Raw genomic sequence first — 23689 nt, forward strand, 5'->3', positions numbered from 1 at the left:
AGTGCGTGATGTCAATTCAGGAGATGGATACAGAGAGCAGGAATGCCTCAGCCATGCAGTCAGCTTCAGAATGTTGGAGGTGCGTGTTATTATATAGGATATGTGGGTGTTCATGTGGGTGTGTTGGGGGGGGGGGGGGGAGTTGTAGGGAGTGTGCTTTAAGGATGTGGCAGTGTTTATACAAGCAGTAGATGTCTGTTGGCATGTGTGAGTGTGTAAGTGGGGTGCATGTGTTTCAGGGAGTAGAATGAGGAGGGCGCTGCTTGTACAACTATTTTCTCCTAAACTCAGTCTTTAGCTATTTATTTATACTTGGGATCAACCAGATTTAATGCAATTACCACAACACCATGAAGCAGTTTAATAGTGACAGAAGTGATTTGCCAAGAGGCGCTTTCAAAATAACTAAGTACTTTTCTTCACAGGAGAAATTGGAACTGGGTCCGTTGTACCACAAAAGCAAAAAACGATGGTCACTTTATCACAAAAGTGTGATCTTAGGGAACCCATCAAGAAACAGAAAAGCAAAGGTACTTACCTGTAGCAGGTGTTCTCAGAGGACAGCAGGCCTTATATTTTCACAAGTGGGTAATGCAGCATTGCGTTGCCTGGTCCAGAGCTTCTAACAAGCTCAAAACAGAGCTTTGTGGAACGCGAGACATGCTCCACCGCACAAGCGCAAGTGACTTCCCACTGTTAGATACTACAGCAAAAACAGAAATGTAAATAGGAGACAACTCGAAGGGCAGTTGGGTGGGGTTTTTGAGAATATAAGGCCTGCCTTCACTTTCTCTGAGGACAAGCAGGCCTATTTACTCTCACAAGTGGGGAATCCCTAGCATTCAGGCTCACTACAAATAACAAATATTGGGCAATTGGGTCTCACAACGGCGAGGTCATAACTCAGATTAATCTGAAACTATATACATACTGAGTGAGAGTGCAGCCTGGAACAGAATAAAACGGGCCTAGGGGGGTAGAGTTGGATTCTAGACCCCAAATAGATTCTGCAACAATGCCTGAACCAACTATTGCAATGGGTATCCTGCTTGAGGCAGTAATGAGATGTGAATGTGTGGACTGAAGACCATGTCGCTGCCTTGCAAATTTCTTCAATGGAGGCTGCCTGCAAGGGGGCTACCGATGCAGCCATGGTTCTGACATTATAAGCCATGACATGACCTTCTAGTATCAGCCCAGCCTGGGCTTAAGTGAAACAAATGCAATCTGCCAGCCAATTAGAAATTGTGCGTTTCCCCAATGGCGACCCCCATCCTGTTGTGATTAAAAGAAACAAAAAGCTGGGCGGTCTGTCTGTGCTCCGTGTAATAGGCCAATGCTCATTTGCAGTCCAAGGTGTGCAAGGTGCTCTCACCAGCATGGGCATGAGGCTGGGGAAAACATGTTGGCAAGACAATTGACTGGTTCATATGGAACTCCGACACGACCTTCGGTAGAAATTTAGGGTGCATGCGGAGGACTACTCTGTGTGATGAAATTTAGTATAAGATGCATCCACTGCCTCAACAAGCTGAAGTAACAGCCACCAAGAAAATGACCTTCCAGGCCAAGTACTTCAGATGGCAGGAAGTCAGAGGCTCAAAAGGAGCTTTCATCAGCTGGGTGAGAATGAAGTTGAGGTCCCATAACACTGGCGGAGGTTTGACAGGGGGCTTTGATAAAAGCAAACCTTTCATGAAGCAAACAACTAGAGGCTGTCCAGAGATGGGCTTACCCTCTACCCAGTGATAAGCACTAATTGCACCGAGGTGAACCCTTACATAGTTGGTCTTAAGACCAGACTCAGAAAGGCGCAGAAGGTAATCAAGCAGGGTCTGTGTAGGGCAGGAAACAGGATCAAGGACCATGCCCTCACACCAGACGGCAAACCTCCATTTAAAAGAATAACACCGCTTGGTGGCATCTTTCCTGGAAAGACTCAGAAGACATCCTCTGACAGACTAAGAGAAGCAAATTCTAGGCTCTCAACATCCAGGCTGTGAGGGCCAGAGACTGAAGGTTAAGATGTAGAAGAGATCCCTCATTCTGTATGATGAGGGTTGGAAAACACTCCAATCTCAATGGTTCTTCGGAGGATAACTCCAGAATTAGTTCCAAAAGATTGATCTGAAGACCTGTTTCCTGGACTGACCAGGCTCCTTGAGTGTGAAGCCCATCCACATGAGCTCCCCAACCTAGGAGAGATGCATCCGTTGTCAGCACCTTTTGAAGCTGAGGAATTTGGAATGGGAGTCCCAGAGTCAAACTGGATCAAATGGTCCACCAGAACAGAGAGTGAACAAGGTCTGGGAACACCTGGATGACATCTTCTAAACTTCCCGTGGCTTGGCACCATTTGGAGGCTAGGGTACATTGAGCTGATCTCATGTGAAGGCGTCATGGGTGTCACAAACTGTGGAAGCCATCTGGCCCAGCAACCTCAACATCTGACGAGCTGTGACCTGCTGAGAGGCTCAAACCTGAGAAGCTAGGGTGGCTAGAGTGTCTGCTCTTGGTTCTTGGAGGAAGGCTCAAACCTTCTGCATATCGAGCAGTGCTTCAACGAACTCCAATCACTGGACAGGTTGAAGATGGGACGGGGTAGTTTATAATGAAACCTAGTAGCTCTAACACCCAAACAGTCTTCCACATGAACTCCTGAGCACAGTCCTCCGACGTGCTCTTCACCAGCCAATCATCGAGATAAGGGAACACATGCACCTCCAGCCTTTGTAGGAATGCTGCGACTACTGGTAGACATTTGGTAAATACCCTGGGTGCTGAAGCAAGGCCAAAAGGCAACACACGGTACTGGAAGTGGTGCATTCCCAGTCGAAACCAAAGATACTTCGGGTGGACTGGAAGTATTGGGATGTGTATATATGCGTCCTTTAACTCCAGCGAGCATAGCCAATCGTGTTTCTGAATCATGAGAAGGGTGCCCAGGGAAACCATCCTGAACTTTCTTTGACCAAAAATTTGTTCAGGGCCCTTAGGTCTAGGATAGGATGCAGCCCCCCCCCCCCCCCCCCTCCCTGGTCTTCTTTTGGATGATGAAGTACCTGTAATAGAATCCCCACTCTTCTTCCCCTGGTGGAACAGGTTCGATAGCACAGGCCTTCAGAAGGGCGGAGAGTTCCTCAAAAATTTGTGCTGAGAGCTGAAGTAATGAGATCTCGGTGGGCAATTTGGAGGTTTTTGAACCAATTCAGAGCGTATCCAAGACGAACTATTTCAAGTACCCACCGGTCTGAGGTTATAAGTAGTGTGAGAGTGCAGGTGAAAGGGGATCTGGGAAGGCACGAAGAAAGGGGGTGCAGGGAGCCGGGGAATCCTAACGGGGCGGATTTCATATGCACAACACCCACATTCAGAAAGCTGGGCTACCGGAAGCAGAGAGGTTGGCTGGGTTAAGGAAGAAGGGGAGGAACTACCAGTCCCAGAATCCTTCTCTTCCCCACCCGGCTGTGCAAGAGTTAGGGGAGGAGATAGAAGATTGGGAAATGGTCTCTGAGGAAGGTGATGAGGGCCAGCTGGAGAGATTGGGGGTGGGGGAAGTTGAAGAGGAGGATAAAATGGAGATTACTGAAGGGCTAGGGGAGGAACAGATGGAGATTGAAGCCCTGGCTAAAACCCAAAAGGCTGCTGTAAGAGGGTGGCTAGCTGTACCTTGGAGAGACTGCTGGAAGACCGGAGGAGAGAGGCTGAGGCACTGGGGGAAATCTCTACTAAAGAGGAAACAGGTGCAGCCTGTGGGAGAGAAAGAGAGCTGGGCACAATTGAAACCCCAGCCTGAACCAGGTGGGAATAAAGCTGTGTAACCGTGCTGTAAGAAGGTGCAAGAAAGACTGTGTAAACTGTTTCATACTAAAAGGTCTGGGCTGCAACCTACCAAGCTATTGGGTTTTTCCCTCTGATAATGTACTGTTCCTTAAGTGAAGTAATCTGAGCTAAAGTGAAGTGAAGTTATATGGACTGTGTTGAACCTGAGTTTGAAGTTATATGGACTGTTTTTGAACCTGAATTGAAGGGTGTTGTGTTGATTTGAAGCAAGAAAATAAAAGCTCTTACTTATAAATATTGGGCTTTGATTGTGCCTCTGTGAAAGGAACGGAGGGAGGAGGAAGTCCTGGGAGGGCCTGGAGCCAAGGCTCAGAGGAGCCAGACTGCTGTGGAGTGAAGGCAACAGTCGTGTGGAGGAAGAGACAGCTAAGCAGGGTCGAGCCTGGCTGGGTCCTGGATGGGGGACCCAGCTACAGTACATAAGCATCGGCATGCTGGGACAGACCAAGGGTCCATCAAGCCCAGCACCCTGTCACCAACAGCGGCCAAAAGAACAAGCAATTTGCACCACCCATCCTAGAAATACTGTATTATTCCCTCGTCCATTCAATAACATTCTATGGCTTTTTCCTCCAGGAAGCCGTCCAACCCTTTTTTGAAGTCCGCTAAGTTAACCGCCTTAATCACCTTTTTCGGCAGTGAATTCCAGAGTTTAACTATGCATTGAGTGAAGAAAAATTTCCTCCGATTCATTTTAAATTTACCACACTGCAACTTCATCGCATGCTCCCTTGTCCTAGTATTTTTGGAAAGCGTAAACAGACGCTCCACATCGACCCGTTCCATTCCACTCATTATCTTATAGACCTCTATCATATCTCCCCTCAGCCGCCTTTTCTCCAAGCTGAAGAGCCCCAGCCTCTTCAGCTTATCCTGATAGGGAAGTCGTCCTATCCCCGGTATCATCTTTGTCGCCCTTTTTTGCACCTTTTCCAATTCCACTATGTCTTTTTTGAGGTGCGGCGACCATAATTGAACATAATACTTGAGGTGCGGTCGCACCACGGAGCGATACAACGGCAGAATAATATCCTTATTTTTGTTTTCAATCCCTTTCCTAATGATACCCAACATTCTATTTGCTTTCCTAGCCACAGCAGCACATTGAGCAGAAGTTTTCAAAGTATCATCAATGATGACACCTAGATCCCTTTCTCAGTCCGTGACTCCCAACGCTGAACCTTGCATGACGTAGTTATAGTTTGGGTTCCTCTTTCCCACATGCATCACTTTGCACTTGTTCACATTAAACATCATCTGTCATTTAGACGCCCAGTCTCCCAGTCTCGTAAGGTCCTCTTGTAGTTTTTCACAATCTTCCCGCGATTTGACTACTTTGAATAACTTTTTGTCATCAGCAAATTTGATTACCTCACTAGTTACCCCCATCTTTAGGTCATTTATTAATATGTTAAAAAGCAGAGGTCCCAGCACCAATCCCTGAGGGACCCCGCTAACTACCCTTCTCCATTGCGAATATTGACCTTTTAATCCTACTCTCCATTTCCTATCTTTCAACCAGTTTTTAATCCACAGTAAGACACTACCTCCGATCCCATGTCCCTCTGATTTCCTCTGTAGTCTTTCATGAGGGACCTTATCAAACGCATTCTGAAAATCTAGATACACAATATCAACTAGCTCACCTTTGTCCACATGTTTGTTTACCCCTTCAAAGAAATGCAGCAGATTGGTGAAGCAAGACTTCCCTTCACTAAATCCATGTTGACTTTGTCCCATTAGTCCATGCTTTTGAATGTGCTCTGTGATTTTCTTCTTGATAATAGTCTCTACCATTTTGCCCGGCACCGACGTCAGACTCAAAGGTCTATAATTTCCCGGGTCTCCTCTGGAACCTTTTAAAAATATCTGCGTTAAATTCCATTACATTTTTTAATTCCATCACCGGTTTAAAATTTTTCTAATTCAGTCACTGGTTTAAAAAGGTTTTTTTTAATTCCATCAGTTTTATTTTGTATTTTATTTTTTCATTTCTTATTCACTTTTTTTCAGATTAAGTGGAAATTATTAGGTAGGTGTCTAATTTATATTAAATACATGTACAATCAGCTCTCTGCTTTAGGGTTGCATGTTCGGTCACTTTGCAGCATATATTTTACTAGACTTTGAGCCCGTAAAAACGGGCTATTATAGGAAGGGGGGGTTGAAAGGCCCGCCCCCACCGCCGAGTTCGCCGCTGCCCCTCCCCCTCCGAGTTCGCGCCCCCCCACCGAGCCGTCACCACCCACCTTCCACCCGGCCGGGCCCTCGCTCCGCTATTGAAACAGCGAGGGTCCGGGAACGCAGGTGCCGACGTCGGCCTTCGTTCTTCTTCTCTGCCTGTCCCGCCCTCGTGTGACGTAACGTCGTCGAGGGCGGGACTGAGGCAGAGAAGAAGAAGAAGGAAGGGCGATGTCGGCAGCTCAGCAGAGCTCAGTGCTGCGTTCCCGGACCCTCGCTGTTTCAATAGCGGAGCGAGGGCCCGGCCGGGTGGAAGGTGGGTGGCGGCGGCGACTCAGGTGGGGGGGAGCGTTAGACGGCGGTGTCCCTCCCTCAGCAATGCGCAGTACAGACCCTCTGTGTTCCGCCCCCCCCCCCCGTCATCACGTATTGACGTGGGGGCGGGGCAGAGGTCTCTACTGCGCATTTGCGAGTGAGTACGGTCACTCGCCGTTTATATGTTTGATTATTCATTATTATTATTTTTTATCATTTCACATTATAATATGTATTTTATTCATACTTTATTTACTTATGACATACACACTGTCTGTTTTTGGAGGGTATGTTATTAGCCTATATTGTTATGATTCAATATGTTGAATTATATTTGTACATATTTATACATTTTTGTCTTATATTTTATTTATGTGTTAGATCATATTATCATGGTGTTTTGTGTTATCAGCCGAGTTTTCAATTATGGTTATATATTTTAAACTATGAGTAATTCGAATGTTAAGTATCATTGTGCTTTTAATTGTTTCTATATGTTTTTAATTGTTATACAACTGTTTGTTTTGTAGCCCTTGATGCAGCCAAGTTGGGCGAAACATGGCCTGTGTCGGGCTTTCTAATTTTATTTTCATCAGTTTCTATTAAATACTGTTTTTTCATATACTTATCTGCTTTGTCTGTTTTCCATCTTGGAGTTTGCAGATCGGTTACCCTGTTGTTTTCTTGGACCACACCTTTGCATGAGGACATCCAGCAGTTCAGGTAACAAGGCCCAGCATCAGGAAAAGCTGGGGTGCCGGCCCAGTCTCTAGGATAGAAGGGGTGCGATCATCCCGGCGCTGATGCTTTTCGGGTGCAGATTCCCTCGACACCCTGGAACTCCTGGCACCATGCATCGAGGATTTGTGCCGATGCTTCTTAGCCTTCACCCAAAGCTCCACACTGAGATTCCTTGGTACCAATGAGGACATCAAATCCTCACATCGCCTTGAGGTCCCGGGGACCCTGTCCAGCAGTCGGCGTACAGACAAGTGGAAACCCACTCGACGCACTACTGCTCCTAGCATCCATAGGTCTCGAAGCAGCCATACCTGGGCCTGATGCTCCCATTGGCAATACAATCTTCAATGTTGATGCCACTGACCTCAATGTCGATGCAAGCGTCAAGGACTTGGACCTGGCTCCAAAAATCTTTTCCCGTTGAGCCTCTCTGGACACCTGTGTTCTCTTGTGTATATGCAGACAGAGGACACAGTTAGCAGGGATATGGTCGGGCCCTAAGCACTGAAGACACCAAGAATGTGTTTCTGTGCCAAAGATGGTCCGATTGCACCGGGTATAGCACTTAAAGCCACTGGGAACTTTAGATGACATGGACGGAAAAACTTCCACAGAGAAATCAAACGGCTCAATGGTGCCAGAAAAAGGGGCAAGGCACCGAGAAAGAAAAAAAAAAAAGAGATGGGAGAAACCCAACTGGAATCAAGGCCTAAATGCGGCCTACTGACTGGAAAACAAAGGAAACTTAAAAAAAAAAAAAAAAAAAGAGGCAAAATTGCTAAAAGGGACCCGAAGACGGGCAGAAGAAAAATTCTTCTCGAAAATAGCCAAAAGGCACTAAAAAAGCTCTTTGACTATGTGAGTGAAGAGACACCAGAAACAACACAGCCTCTCTTCACTGCGGTAAAAAAAAGAACGGTGGGTGGGAAGGCACTCGCATAGTGGAGCATGTCTCGCGTTCCACAAAGCTCTGTTTTGAGCTTGTTAGAAGTTCTGGACCGGACGCCACAGCACCACGTTACCCACATGTGAGAATAAATAGGCCTGCTTGTCCTCAAAGAATAAACATTGCCAAATTAGAAACTCCACTATAGAACTTCGACACCTGGGAGTATATAGTGGACAGATTTTTATTCACAGTATAAAAACACTTTTACAAAGAGAATTGTTTTTGGGGAGGTAGAATGAATTTTAGCCTACCTTTCCAAATGATGCTTAAGGCAGCTTAAAGAACTTGGGTACAATAAGGCCCCATTCCCAGAACGTACAATCTAAGTAAGTACCTGAGGCAACAGGAGAAAATGACTTGCAAAACAAATGCCAGTGATACAAGTGGGATTGAACTGGTTCTCAGCCCATTGCTAACCACTAGGTCATTCCTTCAAATATTTATGAAGACTCTTTATACACTTCTAACAGTGCAAGCCTCTTTGCTCTAAGTTTCTTTTTTAAGCCTGTGTAATAAGGACATGAGGCTTTGTACTTTTATATCTCACCTGATAACAGCTGCATAATGGATGTTTCCCCAACTACTATATCCCTCCAAAAAGTTGTGAGCTGGGATTTTATTTCAACAAATTCAGGGCTTCTCAAACCTATCCTAGTGACTCCACAGTCAACCATGTTTTCAGGCTATCCTCAATCAATATGCAAGATGATAATCTGCATATATTAGAGGCCCAGTATGTGTAAATTTCTCAAATGTATTAATTTTGTACACCTGGAAACATGACTGGCTGTGAGGTCACCAGGAAAGGTTTGGGAAAATATGGACTAACCCAAGTCTGGCCAAACCTAGTCTATGGAAGCTTCCAACATAAGGGATACTTATGATGTACATCTGCATATGTCTGGGCTCTGGTCAAAGATAATTTGCTAATTTAGTCTTTCTGATAATTGCTGCTCTATACCAATGGTATTCACTCTGAGCCCTCGAAGGCAGCCAATGGGCCAGGGTTTTCAGGATATCTCTAATGAATAGGCATGAAAGAGTTGCACACAATGGAGGCAGTAGGCATGCAAATCTCTCGTGGTTGTTTGGCAGCACTTGAGGACTGGGAATGAAGACCAAGCCTCTAAAGGACCAAAATTGATCACCGTTTTTCTAATTCAATTCTTTCATACATTATCTTTAGAAACAGCAGCTTTCCTGGAAACAAAGCAGTTGTAGAATATGAAATATTTACACAATATATATACAGTACACCAGACCAAGTAGAATTTAAAAACTGCAAGATCATATATCATCACCCTAGCATTAGTCCAAGGCTTCCCAGACCTGTCCTGGTCATTCCCAGTTCATGGAAACTTAACATCTTTCTCATTTATTGTAGACTAGCCGTTAAGCCCATTAAAACGGGCGCGTATTGGAATGTTTTTTTTTTCCCCAAGGCCCCCTCCCGTTGCAGCTGCAAGGCCCCCTGCCATCCTCCTTCCCTGCCAGCTCCAAGGCCCCCTCTGTCCCTCCCTCCCAGCTCCAAGGCTCCAGTCCTCCCCCCTTCCCAGCTGCAAGGCCCCCTGCCCGCCCCTCCCTCCCTCCCTCCCAGTTCCAAGGCCCCAGGCCCTCCCCCCCAGCTTCCAAGGCCCCCTTCCCTCCCTCCCAGTTCCAAGGCCCCCTGCTCTCCCTCACAACTGTAAGGGCCCCATTCGCCCTCCCTCCCTCCCTCCCAGTTCCAAGGCCCCCTGCTCTCCCTCACAACTGTAAGGGCCCCATTCCCTCACAACTGTAAGGGGCCCCATTCCCTCACAACTGTAAGGGCCCCCCTGCCCTCCCTCCCAGTTCCAAGGCCCCCTGCCCCCCCATGCCTTTTTCCCAGCCAGCTGGAAGGCCCCCTTCAGTCCAGCCCTCCCAGCTCCAAGGCCCCCCCCTCCTTCTGAGACCTCCCATGTCCCCTCCCCCCCCCAAGGTAGCCGCTACCGCCCCCCCACCCCGGAGTCGCCCCCCGCCCCCCCTTCACCCGGCCCGGGCCCTCTCTTCGTTATTCAACTTACAGCAGCGCCAAAACAGCAGCAAGCAGCAGCTCCCGTTGGCCTTCCTTCACCGCCTGTGCCTCGCCCTCGTGTGACGTCACGTCGGCGAGGGCGGGGCACAGGCAGGGAAGGAAGGCCGACGGGAGCTGAAGCTGAGCTGCTTGCTGCTGTTTCGGCGCTGCTGTAAGTTGAATAACGAAGAGAGGGCCCGGGCCGGGTGAAGGGGGGGGGGTGGCGACTCCGGGGGGGGGGGGGGGGGGGGGTAGCGGCTACCTTGGGGGGAGGAGCGGTAGCAACGTCAGCGGTTCCCTCCCTCCCCTTCCGCGCAGTTTCCCTCTCTGTCCCGCCCCCTCCCCCCGTCATCACGTCTTGACGCGGGGGCGGGACAGAGAGGGAAGTCTCTACTGCGCATTTGCAGGTGAGTCGGTCACTTGCCATTTATAGGTTTGATATCCTGAACTCAGCAAAAACAAAAGACTGGTACATGTTAAAATGCAGAAAAGAAACATTTACTGTAACAGTAGTTAATATTCTCCAAATATAGGATGACTGTATTTGCACTGTTTATATACATATGTCAGACCATGTTATAATAGGAGTGGTAGAATGGAAAGAAAATTCTGAAATCTTGTTTGTGAAGAGATTTCTTTTTTCTCAAGATGCACAGTTTGTCAGAAGGGAACAAGGATAAGGCAAAATAGGCAATGAGGTGGGAGTCAGGAATATTTTCATATATTTTTCTTCCATATGTGTAAACGTTTTCAGACACCAATTTAACTAGACTAACAAGACTTCACATTTCTTTTGTTGTGTAACCTTTACCCATTGGAAACATCTTACATAAGTACATAAGTAATGCCATACTGGGAAAAGACCAAAGGTCCGTCGAGCCCAGCATCCTGTCCCCGACAGCAGCCAAACCAGGTCAAGGGCACCTGGCAAGCTACCCAAACGTACAAACATTTTATACAAGATATTCCCGAAATTGTGGATTTTTCCCAAGTCCATTTAGTAGCGGTCTATGGACTTGTCCTTTAGGAAACCATCCAACCCCTTTTTTAAATCTGCCAAGCTAACCGCCTTCACTACGTTCTCTGGCAACGAATTTCAGAGTTTAATTATGCGTTGGGTGAAGAAAAAGTTTCTCCTATTTGTTTTAAAATTTACTACACTGTAGTTTCATCGCATGCCCCCTAGTCCTAGTATTTTTGGAAAGCGTGAACAGACACTTCACATCCACCTGTTCCACTCCACATTATTTTATATACCGCTATCATATCTCCCCTCAGCCTTTTAAAATTGCCAAGTATCTTTGTTGCAAAAACTGGACCCAGCTAATTTTAGTTCCTAAATTCCTCTCCGCTAGAGAGCTCAGAACTGGGTCCCAAATCAGAATCTTGATTTGTCTGCCAAAATGTAGTCCTGAGATAGAGTTTTCAGCTATGCCTGCCCTTGTTTTCCCTCCCCTACAGAGGGCATTTTACAAGCTCTGTGCAGCCGTTACACATGCAGATGGCAAACACATGTAAATGCTCATTTTACAAACCTATTTACTCATGTGATTGTTTCAGAATGCACAAATTCAAGAAGGGGTGCGTTCTGGATGTGGTTGGGGCAGTAAAATATTATAAAGGGTTATAGGCTTGATATACTGCCTTTCTGTGGTACAAGCAAAGTAATTTACATTTATTATATGTAGGCACTTTCACTGTCCTTGGTGGCCTCACAGTGTAAGCTTTTGAGGCATATTTTCAAAGCACTTAGCCTTCCAAAGTTCCATAGCTTTCTATGGAACTTTGGAAGGCTAAGTACTTTGAAAATATGCCTCTTTGTATCTTATAGGTATATTCCCAATTTTCCAGTGAACAACAACAGGTCAGCCCTACACTATAAACTTCTTTCACTACTAAGACATAAAAAGAATCAGGAAGCAAAGCTAGGAAACGTTCAGTGTAGCACGAGAATCAGCTACAGATGACGATTCCTATATTGGGGTCCTTTATGACTGAGTTAGTGATCATCAATGTTGCAAGCTCAGGCAGAAATGTACAGAACAAAAAGGCTGCTTAATGCATTTCCTAAAACCCCCTAGCAGACGAAAACAGACAAGAGAATTCTGTTGCAGAATTCTCGTCTGTTTTCGTTGGCTTTTGTATCTCCTCCAAGGCACAGTGACGGCAAAATGCTCATTTTGGCTATGGCTTTAGTAAAGCGATTGAGAGACCTATGGTGCTAAGGACTCTGGTATTTTAAATGAGTGGAGGAGTGGCCTAATGGTTAGTGCAGCGGGCTTTGATCCTGGCAACCTAGGTTCGATTCCCACTGCAGCTCCTTCTGACCTTGGGCAAGTCACTTAACCCTCCATTGCCCCAGGTACAAAAGCAAACAAACCAACAAAATAAAAAAACACTTAAGATTGTGAGCCCTCTAGGGACAGAGAAAGTACCTGCATGTAATGTGTACAGCGAGTGCTATAGAAATGATTATTAGTAGTAAATTACCTCTAAAATGTAAAAATGGTTCCTTAATTGGCTGTTCTTATGTGTGTAATTTTCTGGAAGACAGCTCTTAAACCTATAGGTGCACCACTTACACATACAAGGCACTGCATGATGCCACTATGTAAATGCATATTTTTATAGAATGCTGGTTCCCACTGCATGTTTAGGGAAATATGCACATAATTTCCATGGCCCTAAACATATTTTATTCAAGGCTCTGCATTCAACAGGCCTTTTATAAAATAGGATGGCAATTGTGAACATCACGATTTGGACTTTACACTTCCTATCTAGATGCTCTATGTAAAACTGGATTTCATATCTACTTACAATTCCAACTTATCTATTAAAAAAAAAGTCACATACAAAAAAGGTAAAAAACAATGGCTGGCAAAATCAGTTAGTAACTCTGGTTCAGACAACATTGCAGCACAGAAAACATTCCAGGGAAAGGAGTTGACTATGTTTATACCCTCCAGAGCATTCAGGGTAAATAGGAAACCACCCACTTACAGCTGAGGTTTAGTTAGATCACTGAAATTAAACGAACAGCTAAAAGACTTGACAGGTACCAGCCTGATAACTGTAGACCAATCTGACTTCTCAGGAGACGGTAGGTGTTCTATGTGGCCCTCACTTTATGAAACAACTTGAGGCATAAACGTGTCTTTCTTCTTACACAAGTTACGTTTTCACATGATTAGATTATCTTCCATATAGCAACAATGTTCTGGTCTGTGAGGGCCACCAGATACTTGAATGCTGGGTCTACAGTAACGTTGTTTATCATAATCTCATTCACCTGCTTCTGGCCTTTGATAGTCAATGATGGCCAACTGAGAATCTGTTGGAAACATAAATTAAAGAACAATTAAAACAGGCAGAGATATGGCCACAACAGCAAAGTATTAGTTCTTCTGAGATTTGTCAAACAGGGCCAATGAACACTGCCTAATGAACAAAATACTACCACCATAGTACATCTTTGTAGGAGAAACCTGTTTCTGGTGGTCACAGCCCTCAGCCAGACTGTGAAAGCTTAACACAATGACAAATTCTGGTTTGTTGTATATAAGATTAACATATTTCCAGCTGTAAGGGTGGTTAAAAACTGGAACATGTTATCTGGGGGTGGAATCTCCATTAGTGGAGGTTTTTTTATAATAGCACATCCGTACTGTGATGTATAGGTATAATGGGAGGAAACATCACACTGTATTGTAATGAAGCAGTTGACCATAAAGCTATTTGTGCGGGGGATGGAGGGAAAGAGTGGGTGGTGGGCACCTGATGCATGATTGTATTCATTGATGAGAGGTGGAAGACAGGAGAGGAAGGGATGGGGTAAAATAGTAAGGGTGTATTAAAGAGGGAGACAGGAGTAGGTAGTGACCTTTGAAAGATGGACGGACCATGGAGCCTAAATTAATACGAATTGGAAATAATATATGTCATCAGACCTGGATGGAGGCTGGGCATCCAGGCCTACCTGAAGAAATGTACACGATGCTGTACTGCTAAGTGTGGAAATACAGCTACACATGAAAGAGTTCGGTTCGTATCTTGGAATGCGACTGGTATAGGGTGTCCAATAACAAGATATAGCATTGAAAGTAGATGTCTCTTTCAGCACATTGACTCAATAAGGTATCAATCTGCCATCTAACCTTTATACCTTTCAGGAAATCTAGACTGTTCCAATTTGACTGCCCCTATTTGACCGACTGTACATTTGTCCTTTAGATTGTAAGCAGGGACTGTCCTTCTATGTTAAATTGTACAGCGCTGCGTAACCCTAGTAGCGCTTTAGAAATGTCAAGTAGTAGTAGTAGTATCTAAGTATCGCCACTGACACTTGAAAATTAAGCATTTAACAGAACTCAGATGGGAAAGAGTACAAATAGCAGGTTTAGAAGAGAGGCTAGATGATCCTGAACATCAGAAATTGAAAAAAGATTGAGTGAGGGAGTGTGCGATGCATTTTTGGGAGAAAAAAATTGCTACCTCGGCTCTCCTAATTAGTAAAATGTTGCCATACATGGTGACTAAAGTGGTGTCAGATAAGGCAGGAAGATATGTGCTGGTAGTATTACAACAGTAAGGGAAACATGATCCTGGCAAATATTTATGGTTCTAACACGGGTGGGTATTCTTTTCTATCGGAGATAATACAGCAATGTGTGATGCTAAGGAACCTACCAGTTATTAAACTGAAAGATTAGAATATAGTTATGGAACTACAGACAGACCAATCACCAGTGGGACCAGGTAGGGAAGGAGATACCCACAAGGGGTTGTCACACTTATGCACTAGTTTACAGTAAATCTGGTAGAAACATGGCATGTGCTACGCAGTAACAGTAAATGACGGCAGAAAAAAACACCTGCATGATCCACCCAGTCTACCCAACAAGGTGGCTACAGCTATGCCTGCCACTCTGCATAGGTCCCAGTCACCCATATCTAAACACTGTTTTTCAAGTCTCCACCATGCCAACTATATAGACAATCATCCTATATAATAAAACGCACTTCCAACATTCTGAAGCTGACTGCAGGGCTGAGGCATTCCTACTCTCTGTATCCATCTCCTGAATTGACATCATGTACTTCCGGGTTCGTCACAAGCAGAAGTGACCAACCACACGAGGTTTCTCGGCTTCAGAATGTTGGAGGTGCATTCTATTAAATAGGATTGGTCAGTTCCTTGAAGCACAGCCACAGCTCAGCGTCCTGCACAGTAACACTCAGACACCAGAGAGAGAGGGAGGGAGGGGGGGGCCTGACACCAGAGGGGGGGGGGGAGGTATCTCTGTCACACACACACTCTCTCTCTCTCTCTCACAGTCAATGTCTTACTGTCTCTCACACACTCTATCACATTCACTCTATGTGTCACACAGTCACTCACACACTCTCTTGGTCTCATACACTCAGTCTCACAGAGAGTCTGTGTCTCACACACACTCTCTGTCTCGCACACACTGTATCTGTGTGAAACACACTCTCTCTCTCACACTGTCTCTCACATACGCATTTGCACACACTCTCATTCTCACACACACACACACTCGCACAGTCACTCTCTCTCTCACACACAGTCACTCTCACATACACTCTCTCAAACATACACACTCCGAGGAAAACCTTGCTAGCGCCCGTTTCATTTGTGTCAGAAATGGGCCTTTTTTACTAGTATATAATAAGAGTCTTGGTTATAACCATATATCATCCTCAAGTATTGCTGACAGTATTTAACTTACCAGTCAAGATGTCTTCTCCTCCCCCGAGCTGCACAGCACCCTCACTCGCAGCATGTGACAATAGAGTGATCAACAACACTGGAGTTCCCGAACTTCTCCTGTATTTTGTCTGGCATCGGCCTTAGTTCCCTCACGCTGGATTTGGTGAATCTTTATTCAGTATTTTCCCGTTTGCGGGACACAGAAGTCTGTCTGGCATCGGCCTTAATTTGACCACGCTTAATTTGGCAAATATTCTCCACCCACCCCCCCCCCCAGTATTCAGCCGGTGACAGGCAGTGGTTAGCTGCTGCTGACAGCGCTGACCCCAGATATTCAATTCCAGGTCGTATCCGGCGACTGGCATTGAATATCTGGTTTCAGTTTTGTCCACGGCAACTTAACCGGTTAAGCTGATATTCTTATACTTCTTGTTCACCTTCTAATGTTTCATCAACTAATTACTGTAAGCCACATTGAATTCAAGACTCATTGGGATAATGTTGGATATAAAGAAACATAAATATTCAGTGCTAATTGGTTAGGTGTTTAGCGGTTAAAAATAGATTTATGCAGCCTATATTTAACTGCTAAACTTAACCAGTTAGCACTGAATATTCGCTCTGAACTGGCTAAGTCGCATGACATAGCCGGTTAGCGGCTAGCTGATAAGTGCAAATATTCAGCAGAGATAAACAGCTATCTGGTGCTGAATATTAGCTGGCTAAGCGCTATATAACTGGCCAGGAGCTGTTCCTGGCTGGTTAGCGCTGAATATCGGGCCCTCAGTCTTTTGCCATTTGCAAGACACAGACCATAGAAGTTTGTTCAGCTTCGGCCTTAGCTCCCACTACTCTTGCCTAACACCACACGTCAACAACCCCCATGGAGAAGGGGTTTACACATGTGGTGAGAGCACATAAAATAACATTCACATTAGATCACACTTTCATTTTCACTGAGTAACCGAAGTAAAGGTAGACTCAGTGGGACTTTCAGACTGTGCTCTCATTTGGGTGGACTTGGAAGGTATAATGAACTACACCCACAACAAACCATTCAATCACTAAGTCCCAGTCGTTTTCTGCTATATTTCCATCCCCCTTCCCTAAGTCCTAGTCATCTGCTGTTCTCCCTCTCCTCCCCCATCCTATGCATCTTCTATGGTGTTCCTCTTCTCCCCCCCCACCCCTAGTGCCATCCATCTTCTGTTCTTTCTAGGGCCTCCTGTCTATTTGATATTTTTTTCTCTGTATCTACTGTCATTCCTTCTATGTCCTTGTACCTGCCCCTTCCCCTGTATTATTGTATCTCCCTGTGTCCATATCCTCCCCCTCTCTTCCCTTTCTCCTGTATACTTCACCTCAGAGCAAACATCTCTCCTATCCCGAACCACCCTCACAACTGCTCCTTCCCCCCTACTACCCCATCTCCCCAAACTACTCCACCCTCCATCCTCACTGGCCACCCAAAAATACCCTTCATGACTATCCCCATCTGTCTAACCCTCCAAAACTGTCTCGGCACCTCAACTACTTTCATGCTCCAAATGTATACCCTACGACTATCCCCACCCCCAAAACTACCTCTTACAACTACACCCAAACCCCTCAACTACCTCCACCCCCAAAACTATTGTGAACTACCCTATCCCCCAAATCTCTATTGCTCAACTACTGTTGCCTCCACAATCACCCCCGCCTCTAAAACTACATCACCACAACTACCACTTACAAATAAACGCTGAATTTTGTAGAAGTTGGAAGTTTTTGATATGGGAAGACTTCAAGCCCTGCTAAAGAAATACTCTCTCCAACCAGCATCCTATCACGATGCTTTGTCCTTTCCACAGAATCCACTAGATGCCACTTGATATTTTATTGGTTTCCCCACCCTAGCGTCAGCTCTCAAGGCAGACTCTCCTCTTTCTGGCCCTGGAAGCTCTCTCTCTGCAGTGCCCTGCCTAAGCGAGAACAAGACGTTGGGCACAGAGAACCTACCAGGGCCAATTGACGCTGGGGGGGGGGGGGGGAGAGCAGAGAAAGAAGTGAAAGAGATACTGGATCATGGGGGGAGTGGGTATGCTGGACAAGTATACACACTGACACGGAGCCTGTCTAGAATGGGAGGGGAGCCAAGAACCCTGTGGATATGCCACTGCATATAAGGAATTGGACCACTAAGAGTGTGCTGAGCTAACAAATCATCACGTTTGTAACTAGCTTGATTTTCCTTGTTGCTACCTGCTTAAAACCTTCTCTTACCTACTGTTCAATCAGCCTTCTGATTCTCGTTCCTTTTTTGCTGTCCTGGTTCCTTTTCTCATTCTGCCTCCATTCCACCCTGGTCTGGAGTTTTTTTTGACTCCTGCCCTGGATCTGGCTTCTCCACTGTGTTCCTGCCCAGGCCCCAACAATGCATCATCAACGTTGGAAGCTCACGCAGAAATGTACACAATAAAAAGGATCTTTAATGCATTTTCTAAAGCTTCCGGAAGATGAAAGTAGATGGAGAATTCTACTAGGCTGAAAAGCCGGCCAGTGATAAGAGCTTAGCATGAGTATGCAGTTTTCAGTAGAGAATGTGATCCAGAACATACCTGTGAAGGAGCCATTTTCCCCTCGTCGAAGGGTTTTTTCTGTGTGTGGTGATTAAGGTCATACACCCAAACTCTGCCCTTTTCATCACCGCAAAAGACATGTTGTTGTTCTGCAAAGAAAAAAAAATGGACGCATTTTAAATTCTGCGGCACGACTTATTTTCCGCCAGAATCATTATATCCACACTAGCCCACTCCTCAAGTCACTTCACTGGCTCCCTGCCCGCTTCCGCATTCAGTTTAAACTTCTCGTACTGACCTTTAAATGCATCCACTCTGCAGCCCCCCATTACCTCTCCGTTCTCATCTCTCCCTACATTCCTCTCCTGAACTCCGCTCACTGGACAAATCTCTCTTTTCGTCCCCCTTCTCCTCTACTGCTAACTCCAGGCTTCGCTCCTTTTCTCTCGCAGCACCTTATGCCTGGAATAGACTTCCTGGACCTATACTTCTGTTTTCAAATCTATGCTGAAAACCCACCTTTTCACTGCTGCTTTTAGCTCCTAGCCACTACTCAATTGCCCTCCCCTTGTCCCTTCCTTCCTTCTCACCCATTACTTCCCTCACCCATAACTGTCTTGTCTGTCTGTATTATTTAGATTGTAAGCTCTTTAGAGCAGGGACTGTCTCTTTGTATCAGTTGTTCAGCGCTGAGTGTGTCATGGGATAGGAGGAAATGTCCTATTGTGGATTAAAAACTGGTTGAAGGATAGGAAACAGAGAGTGGGGTTAAATGGGCAGTATTCACAATGGAGAAGGGTAGTTAGTGGGGTTCCTCAGGGGTCTGTGCTAGGACCGCTGCTTTTTAATATATTTATAAATGATTTAGAGATGGGAGTAACTAGCGAGGTAATTAAATTTGCTGATGACACAAAGTTATTCAAAGTCGTTAAATCGCGACAGGATTGTGAAAAATTACAAGAGGACCTTACAAGACTGGGCGGCTAAATGGCAGATGATGTTTAATGTGAGCAAGTGCAAGGTGATGCATGTGGGAAAAAAGAACCCGAATTATAGCTACGTCATGCAAGGTTCCACGTTGGGAGTTACGGACCAAGAAAGGGATCTGGGTGTCGTCGTCGATAACACACTGAAACCTTCTGCTCAGTGTGCTGCTGCGGCTAAGAAAGCGAATAGAATGTTGGGTATTATCAGGAAAGGTATGGAAAACAGGTGTGAGGATGTTATAATGCCGTTGTATCGCTGCATGGTGCAACCGCACCTTGAGTATTGTGTTCAATTCTGGTCGCCGCATCTCAAGAAAGATATAGTAGAATTGGAAAAGGTGCAGCGAAGGGAGACTAAAATGATAGCGGGGATGGGACGACTTCCCTATGAAGAAAGACTAAGGAGGCTAGGGCTATACAGCTTGGAGAAGAGACGGCTGAGGGGAGACATGATAGAGGTATATAAAATAATGAGTGGAGTGGAACAGGTGGATGTGAAGCGTCTGTTCACGCTTTCCAAAAATACTAGGACTAGGGGGCATGCGATGAAACTACAGTGTAGTAAATTTAAAACAAATCTGAGAAAATTTTTCTTCACCCAACGTGTAATTAAACTCTGGAATTTGTTGCCGGAGAAAGTGGTGAAGGCGGTTAGCTTAGCAGAGTTTAAAAAGTGGTTGGACGGTTTCCTAAAGGACAAGTCCATAAACCGCTACTAAACGGACTTGGAAAACTCCAAAATTCCAGGAATAACATGTATAGAATGTTTGTACGTTTGGGAAGCTTGCCAGGTGCCCTTGGCCTGGATTGGCCGCTGTCGTGGACAGGATGCTGGGCTCGATGGACCCTTGGTCTTTTCCCAGTATGGCATTACTTATGTACTTATGGTAGCACTATACAAATGCTAATAATAAAATGGTATCCAGCAAGTTGCCACCAGGACAGTTCCCTCTATACAGTTCTCACCTGGACAATGCCATCCTAAGACTTTTCCCCTCTAACCAATTCCCACTCAAGGGGGACAATTCCCTCCAAGAATTGTTCCCCCCCCTGCAAAGTTTTTGTTACCGGTATGTAGTTTTTGGTCTTTTTTTCTTTAGTTCATGTTCTGTCAGGGTTTGTTTGTTTTTTTACTCACGTGTCATAGTTTTTATGAGAAGCGTTGCATGTTGTGGCATTTGTTGTGTAAGCCAGAGGTGAAGCATTTAGTCTGGGAGTGGAATCAGGTGTAAGTGGAAGAGGAGAAGTTTTGAGTCTGGGAGTGGAGTGGAATTGGGTGGGAGAAAGTTAAATTTTAAGGTGAAGAGTTTAGTTTTAAATCCCCACCCCAAACGAGTTGCTTGTCTGGAAGGGTAAAGGGAAGGAGATAGAATCTAGACTGTGTTGCTTCATGATGGTTAAGGGTGGGAATTGTGCTCCCTGGAGCAGTGGGAATTGGTTAGGTGGTAATTGACCTAGGTGGATTCACTTGGTCCATTTATTTTTAGGACCAAGTCTCAAAAAGTGCCCCAACTGGCCAGATGACCACCGGAGGGAATAGGGGATCACCCCCCCCCCCTTACTCCCCCAGTGGTCACCAACTCCCTCCCACCCAAAAATAAACATTTTTTTGCCAGTCTCTCTATGCCAGCCTCAAAGGTCATTACCCAGCTCCATGACAGCAGTATGCAGGTCCCTGGAGCAGTTTTTAATGGGTGCAGTGCACTTCAGGCAGGTGGACCCAGGCCCATCCACCCCCCCTACCTGTTACACTTGTGGTGGTAAATGGGAGCCCTCCAACCCCCCACCCCAAAACCCACTGTACCCACATGTAGGTGCCCCCCTTCATCCCTAAGGGCTATGGTAGTGGTGTACAGTTGGGGGTAGTGGGTTTTGGGGAGGATTTGGGGGGCTCAGCAGACAAGGTAAGGTAGGTATGCACCTGGGAGCAATTTTTGAAGTCCACTGCAGTGCCCCCTAGGGTGCCCGGTTGGTGTCCTGGCATATGAGGGGGACCAGTGCACTACAAATGCTGGCTCCTCCCACGACCAAATGCCTTGGATTTGGCCGGGTTTGAGATGGCCGCCATTAGTTTCCATTATCGGCGGGAAACCAATGGTAGTGATCTCTAATGCCGGCTGAAATGTTGAGATTTGGCCAGCCCCGACCGTACTATCGAAACGAAAGATGGCCAGCCATCTTGTTTCGATAATATGGTCTGGTATGCCGCTTTCTGGGGCCGGCCTTGGAGATGGCTGCCCATATAGATGGCCGGCCCCGTTCGATTATGCCCCTTTTAGTCTCCTATTTCTCAGCACTGTCTGTACTTCATTACCTAGATTCTTTGAATCAGCGGTACGTCAACTCTAAGCTGTTTTTCCCTTCATGCACACTCAGTGGTGCTTCTCTCTGTGCATCTGAAAGTTATCCTTAGAGAATGACATGGGGACAAAGTTTATCCCTATACCCACCCCATCCCCGTAAGCTTTGATGCCATCCCTACCTCATCCATGATAGTGCCATTAAAATTATTACCGTTACCATGGATTTACTGCAGATTACTGCCCATCCCCATGCCATTCTCTAGTTATCCTCTCAGAGTTGGCTGGGTTTAGCCTCGCAGATTCAACTATGCCTTTCCTATCAGATTTAGCTGACATTTCATCTCAGAAGCTTAGCCTCACCAAACAGCTGCCTGTTCCCTAGCAGAATCAGTCAGGTTTAACATTACAAGTCAGCTCAGTTTAACTTTACAGAAGTAGCTCCGCTTACACCCATACATTCACAGGTACTTCTTCTTGCAGTATATATTATACCTACATTCACAGGATCAGTTGAGCTAAACCTCACAGTATCAGCTCTGCCTCTTCTTTGAGAATCTCCTGGATTGGCATCACTTACACTTAATCTCAGAGAATAAACAGGGATTATCCTCATAGAATCAGCTGAGTCTGATCTCATGAAATCAGTGGTGTTGTAGAGCTCATGGAATTAGCAGGGCTTACTCTGGCAGTCTCATATAAGCTTACTATTATAGAATCAGCTGGGCTCCAAGCTCATGGGATCAGCTGAGTTTCTCTTTTCAGATCTGGACCAGCTTCACCCACACATTCACCTGGAATTAGAACCTCAAATGTAGCTGGTTATAGTAGCACGGACTCAACTGGGCTTCACCTCATTGATTCTATTGGTATTCTTTGCCAGAGAATGTTGTAAAGGCGGTTAGCATATCTGGGTTTAAAAAATAGCTTGGACAAGTTCCTGGAGGAAAAGTCCATAGCCTACTTTTGAGACAGACATAGGGAAGCGTCTGCTTGCCCTAGGATTTGTAGAATGGAATGTTGCCACAATTTGGGTTTCTGTCAGGTACTTCTGACCTGGTTTGGCCAATGTTTGGAAACAGGATACTGGGCTACATAGACCATTGGTCTGACCCAATATGGCTACTCTTATGTTATATTATGCTACGTTATGAATACACTGCATGTCTCTTCCCCAACAGACTTGCTGTCAGCTTCCACAATCAGTCGGGCTGCTGCTCACACAATCAGTTGGGTTTAATCTCATAGAATCAGCTGGGCTTAACTGCACAGAAGCAATTTGGCTTCATCTCATTTCTTCCATGCTGTTTTCGTAAACTCATGGAAGACTCAATGAGGTTAATGCAGATCTACCTCACAGACTTTGTGGTACTTCACCTTGTCAGTGATGGCACGGTCTCTTGAAACTCCCAACTGAGGCTTCAGTTTGTCGATGGAAGCCATACTTTCCTTCTGAGAACCAGCTCTGCTTCCATACCTCATTGTCATATGTAATTCCGTAAACTCTGGTTCTGCAGTTGAGGTTCAGTGTCTGCTGTACCTTCTTTCCTTTCATTCTAGATGCAGTGTCTTTTCACTATGTATCTCCCAGTTTCAGTTTCTCTGTATCTGAAGGTCTTCAACCTCACAGTTTCCTCAAGCACTTCTGCCTGCAATCGCAGAACTGTGATGCTTCTATGCACTGGCTACTGCTTCCCTTGCAGAGCTCTGTTTCATTAGAGTTCAATGTTTCCCGCTTCAGTTGGTCATCTGTCTGTTACTTGACATCTATTACATCAGTTACAGACATCTATTACAATGCTTTACTATAGTTTACTGCTTGTGTTTGTATCAGGGGACTTTACTAGCTTCTTCTTCGGTGGGAGTTTGGTGGCCCTGATGGCATCAATGTTGCCTAATGTAGGATTACAGTGTTTTTCCTTAACCTCATTGCTCTGTCATTCAAAATACTGAGTGTTTTATGGCTGCACAGTACCCTGAAGGCACAAATCACGAAGAACTACTTTCTTTCTCTGTCTCCATCTGCTGGTCGATGGACAAACCCACAAGT

General features: G+C 45.6%; 1 protein-coding gene across 1 annotated transcript in view; it reads right to left on the reverse strand.

Annotated features, from left to right (window-relative positions):
- Window positions 1-12480: 12480 nt before the first annotated feature.
- Window positions 12481-23689, reverse strand: part of LRWD1 (leucine rich repeats and WD repeat domain containing 1) — a 117685-nt gene continuing 106476 nt past the window's right edge. The window contains exons 15-16 of the mRNA XM_030185862.1: window positions 18393-18502; window positions 12481-13395 (exon numbers count right to left, since the gene is read on the reverse strand). Coding sequence (XP_030041722.1) covers window positions 13252-13395; window positions 18393-18502 — 254 coding nt within the window. The 3' untranslated portion in view covers window positions 12481-13251. The remainder of the gene's footprint in view (window positions 13396-18392; window positions 18503-23689) is intronic.

This window comes from Microcaecilia unicolor, chromosome 13 (assembly GCF_901765095.1).
Source record: "Microcaecilia unicolor chromosome 13, aMicUni1.1, whole genome shotgun sequence".
Lineage (NCBI taxonomy): Eukaryota > Metazoa > Chordata > Amphibia > Gymnophiona > Siphonopidae > Microcaecilia > Microcaecilia unicolor.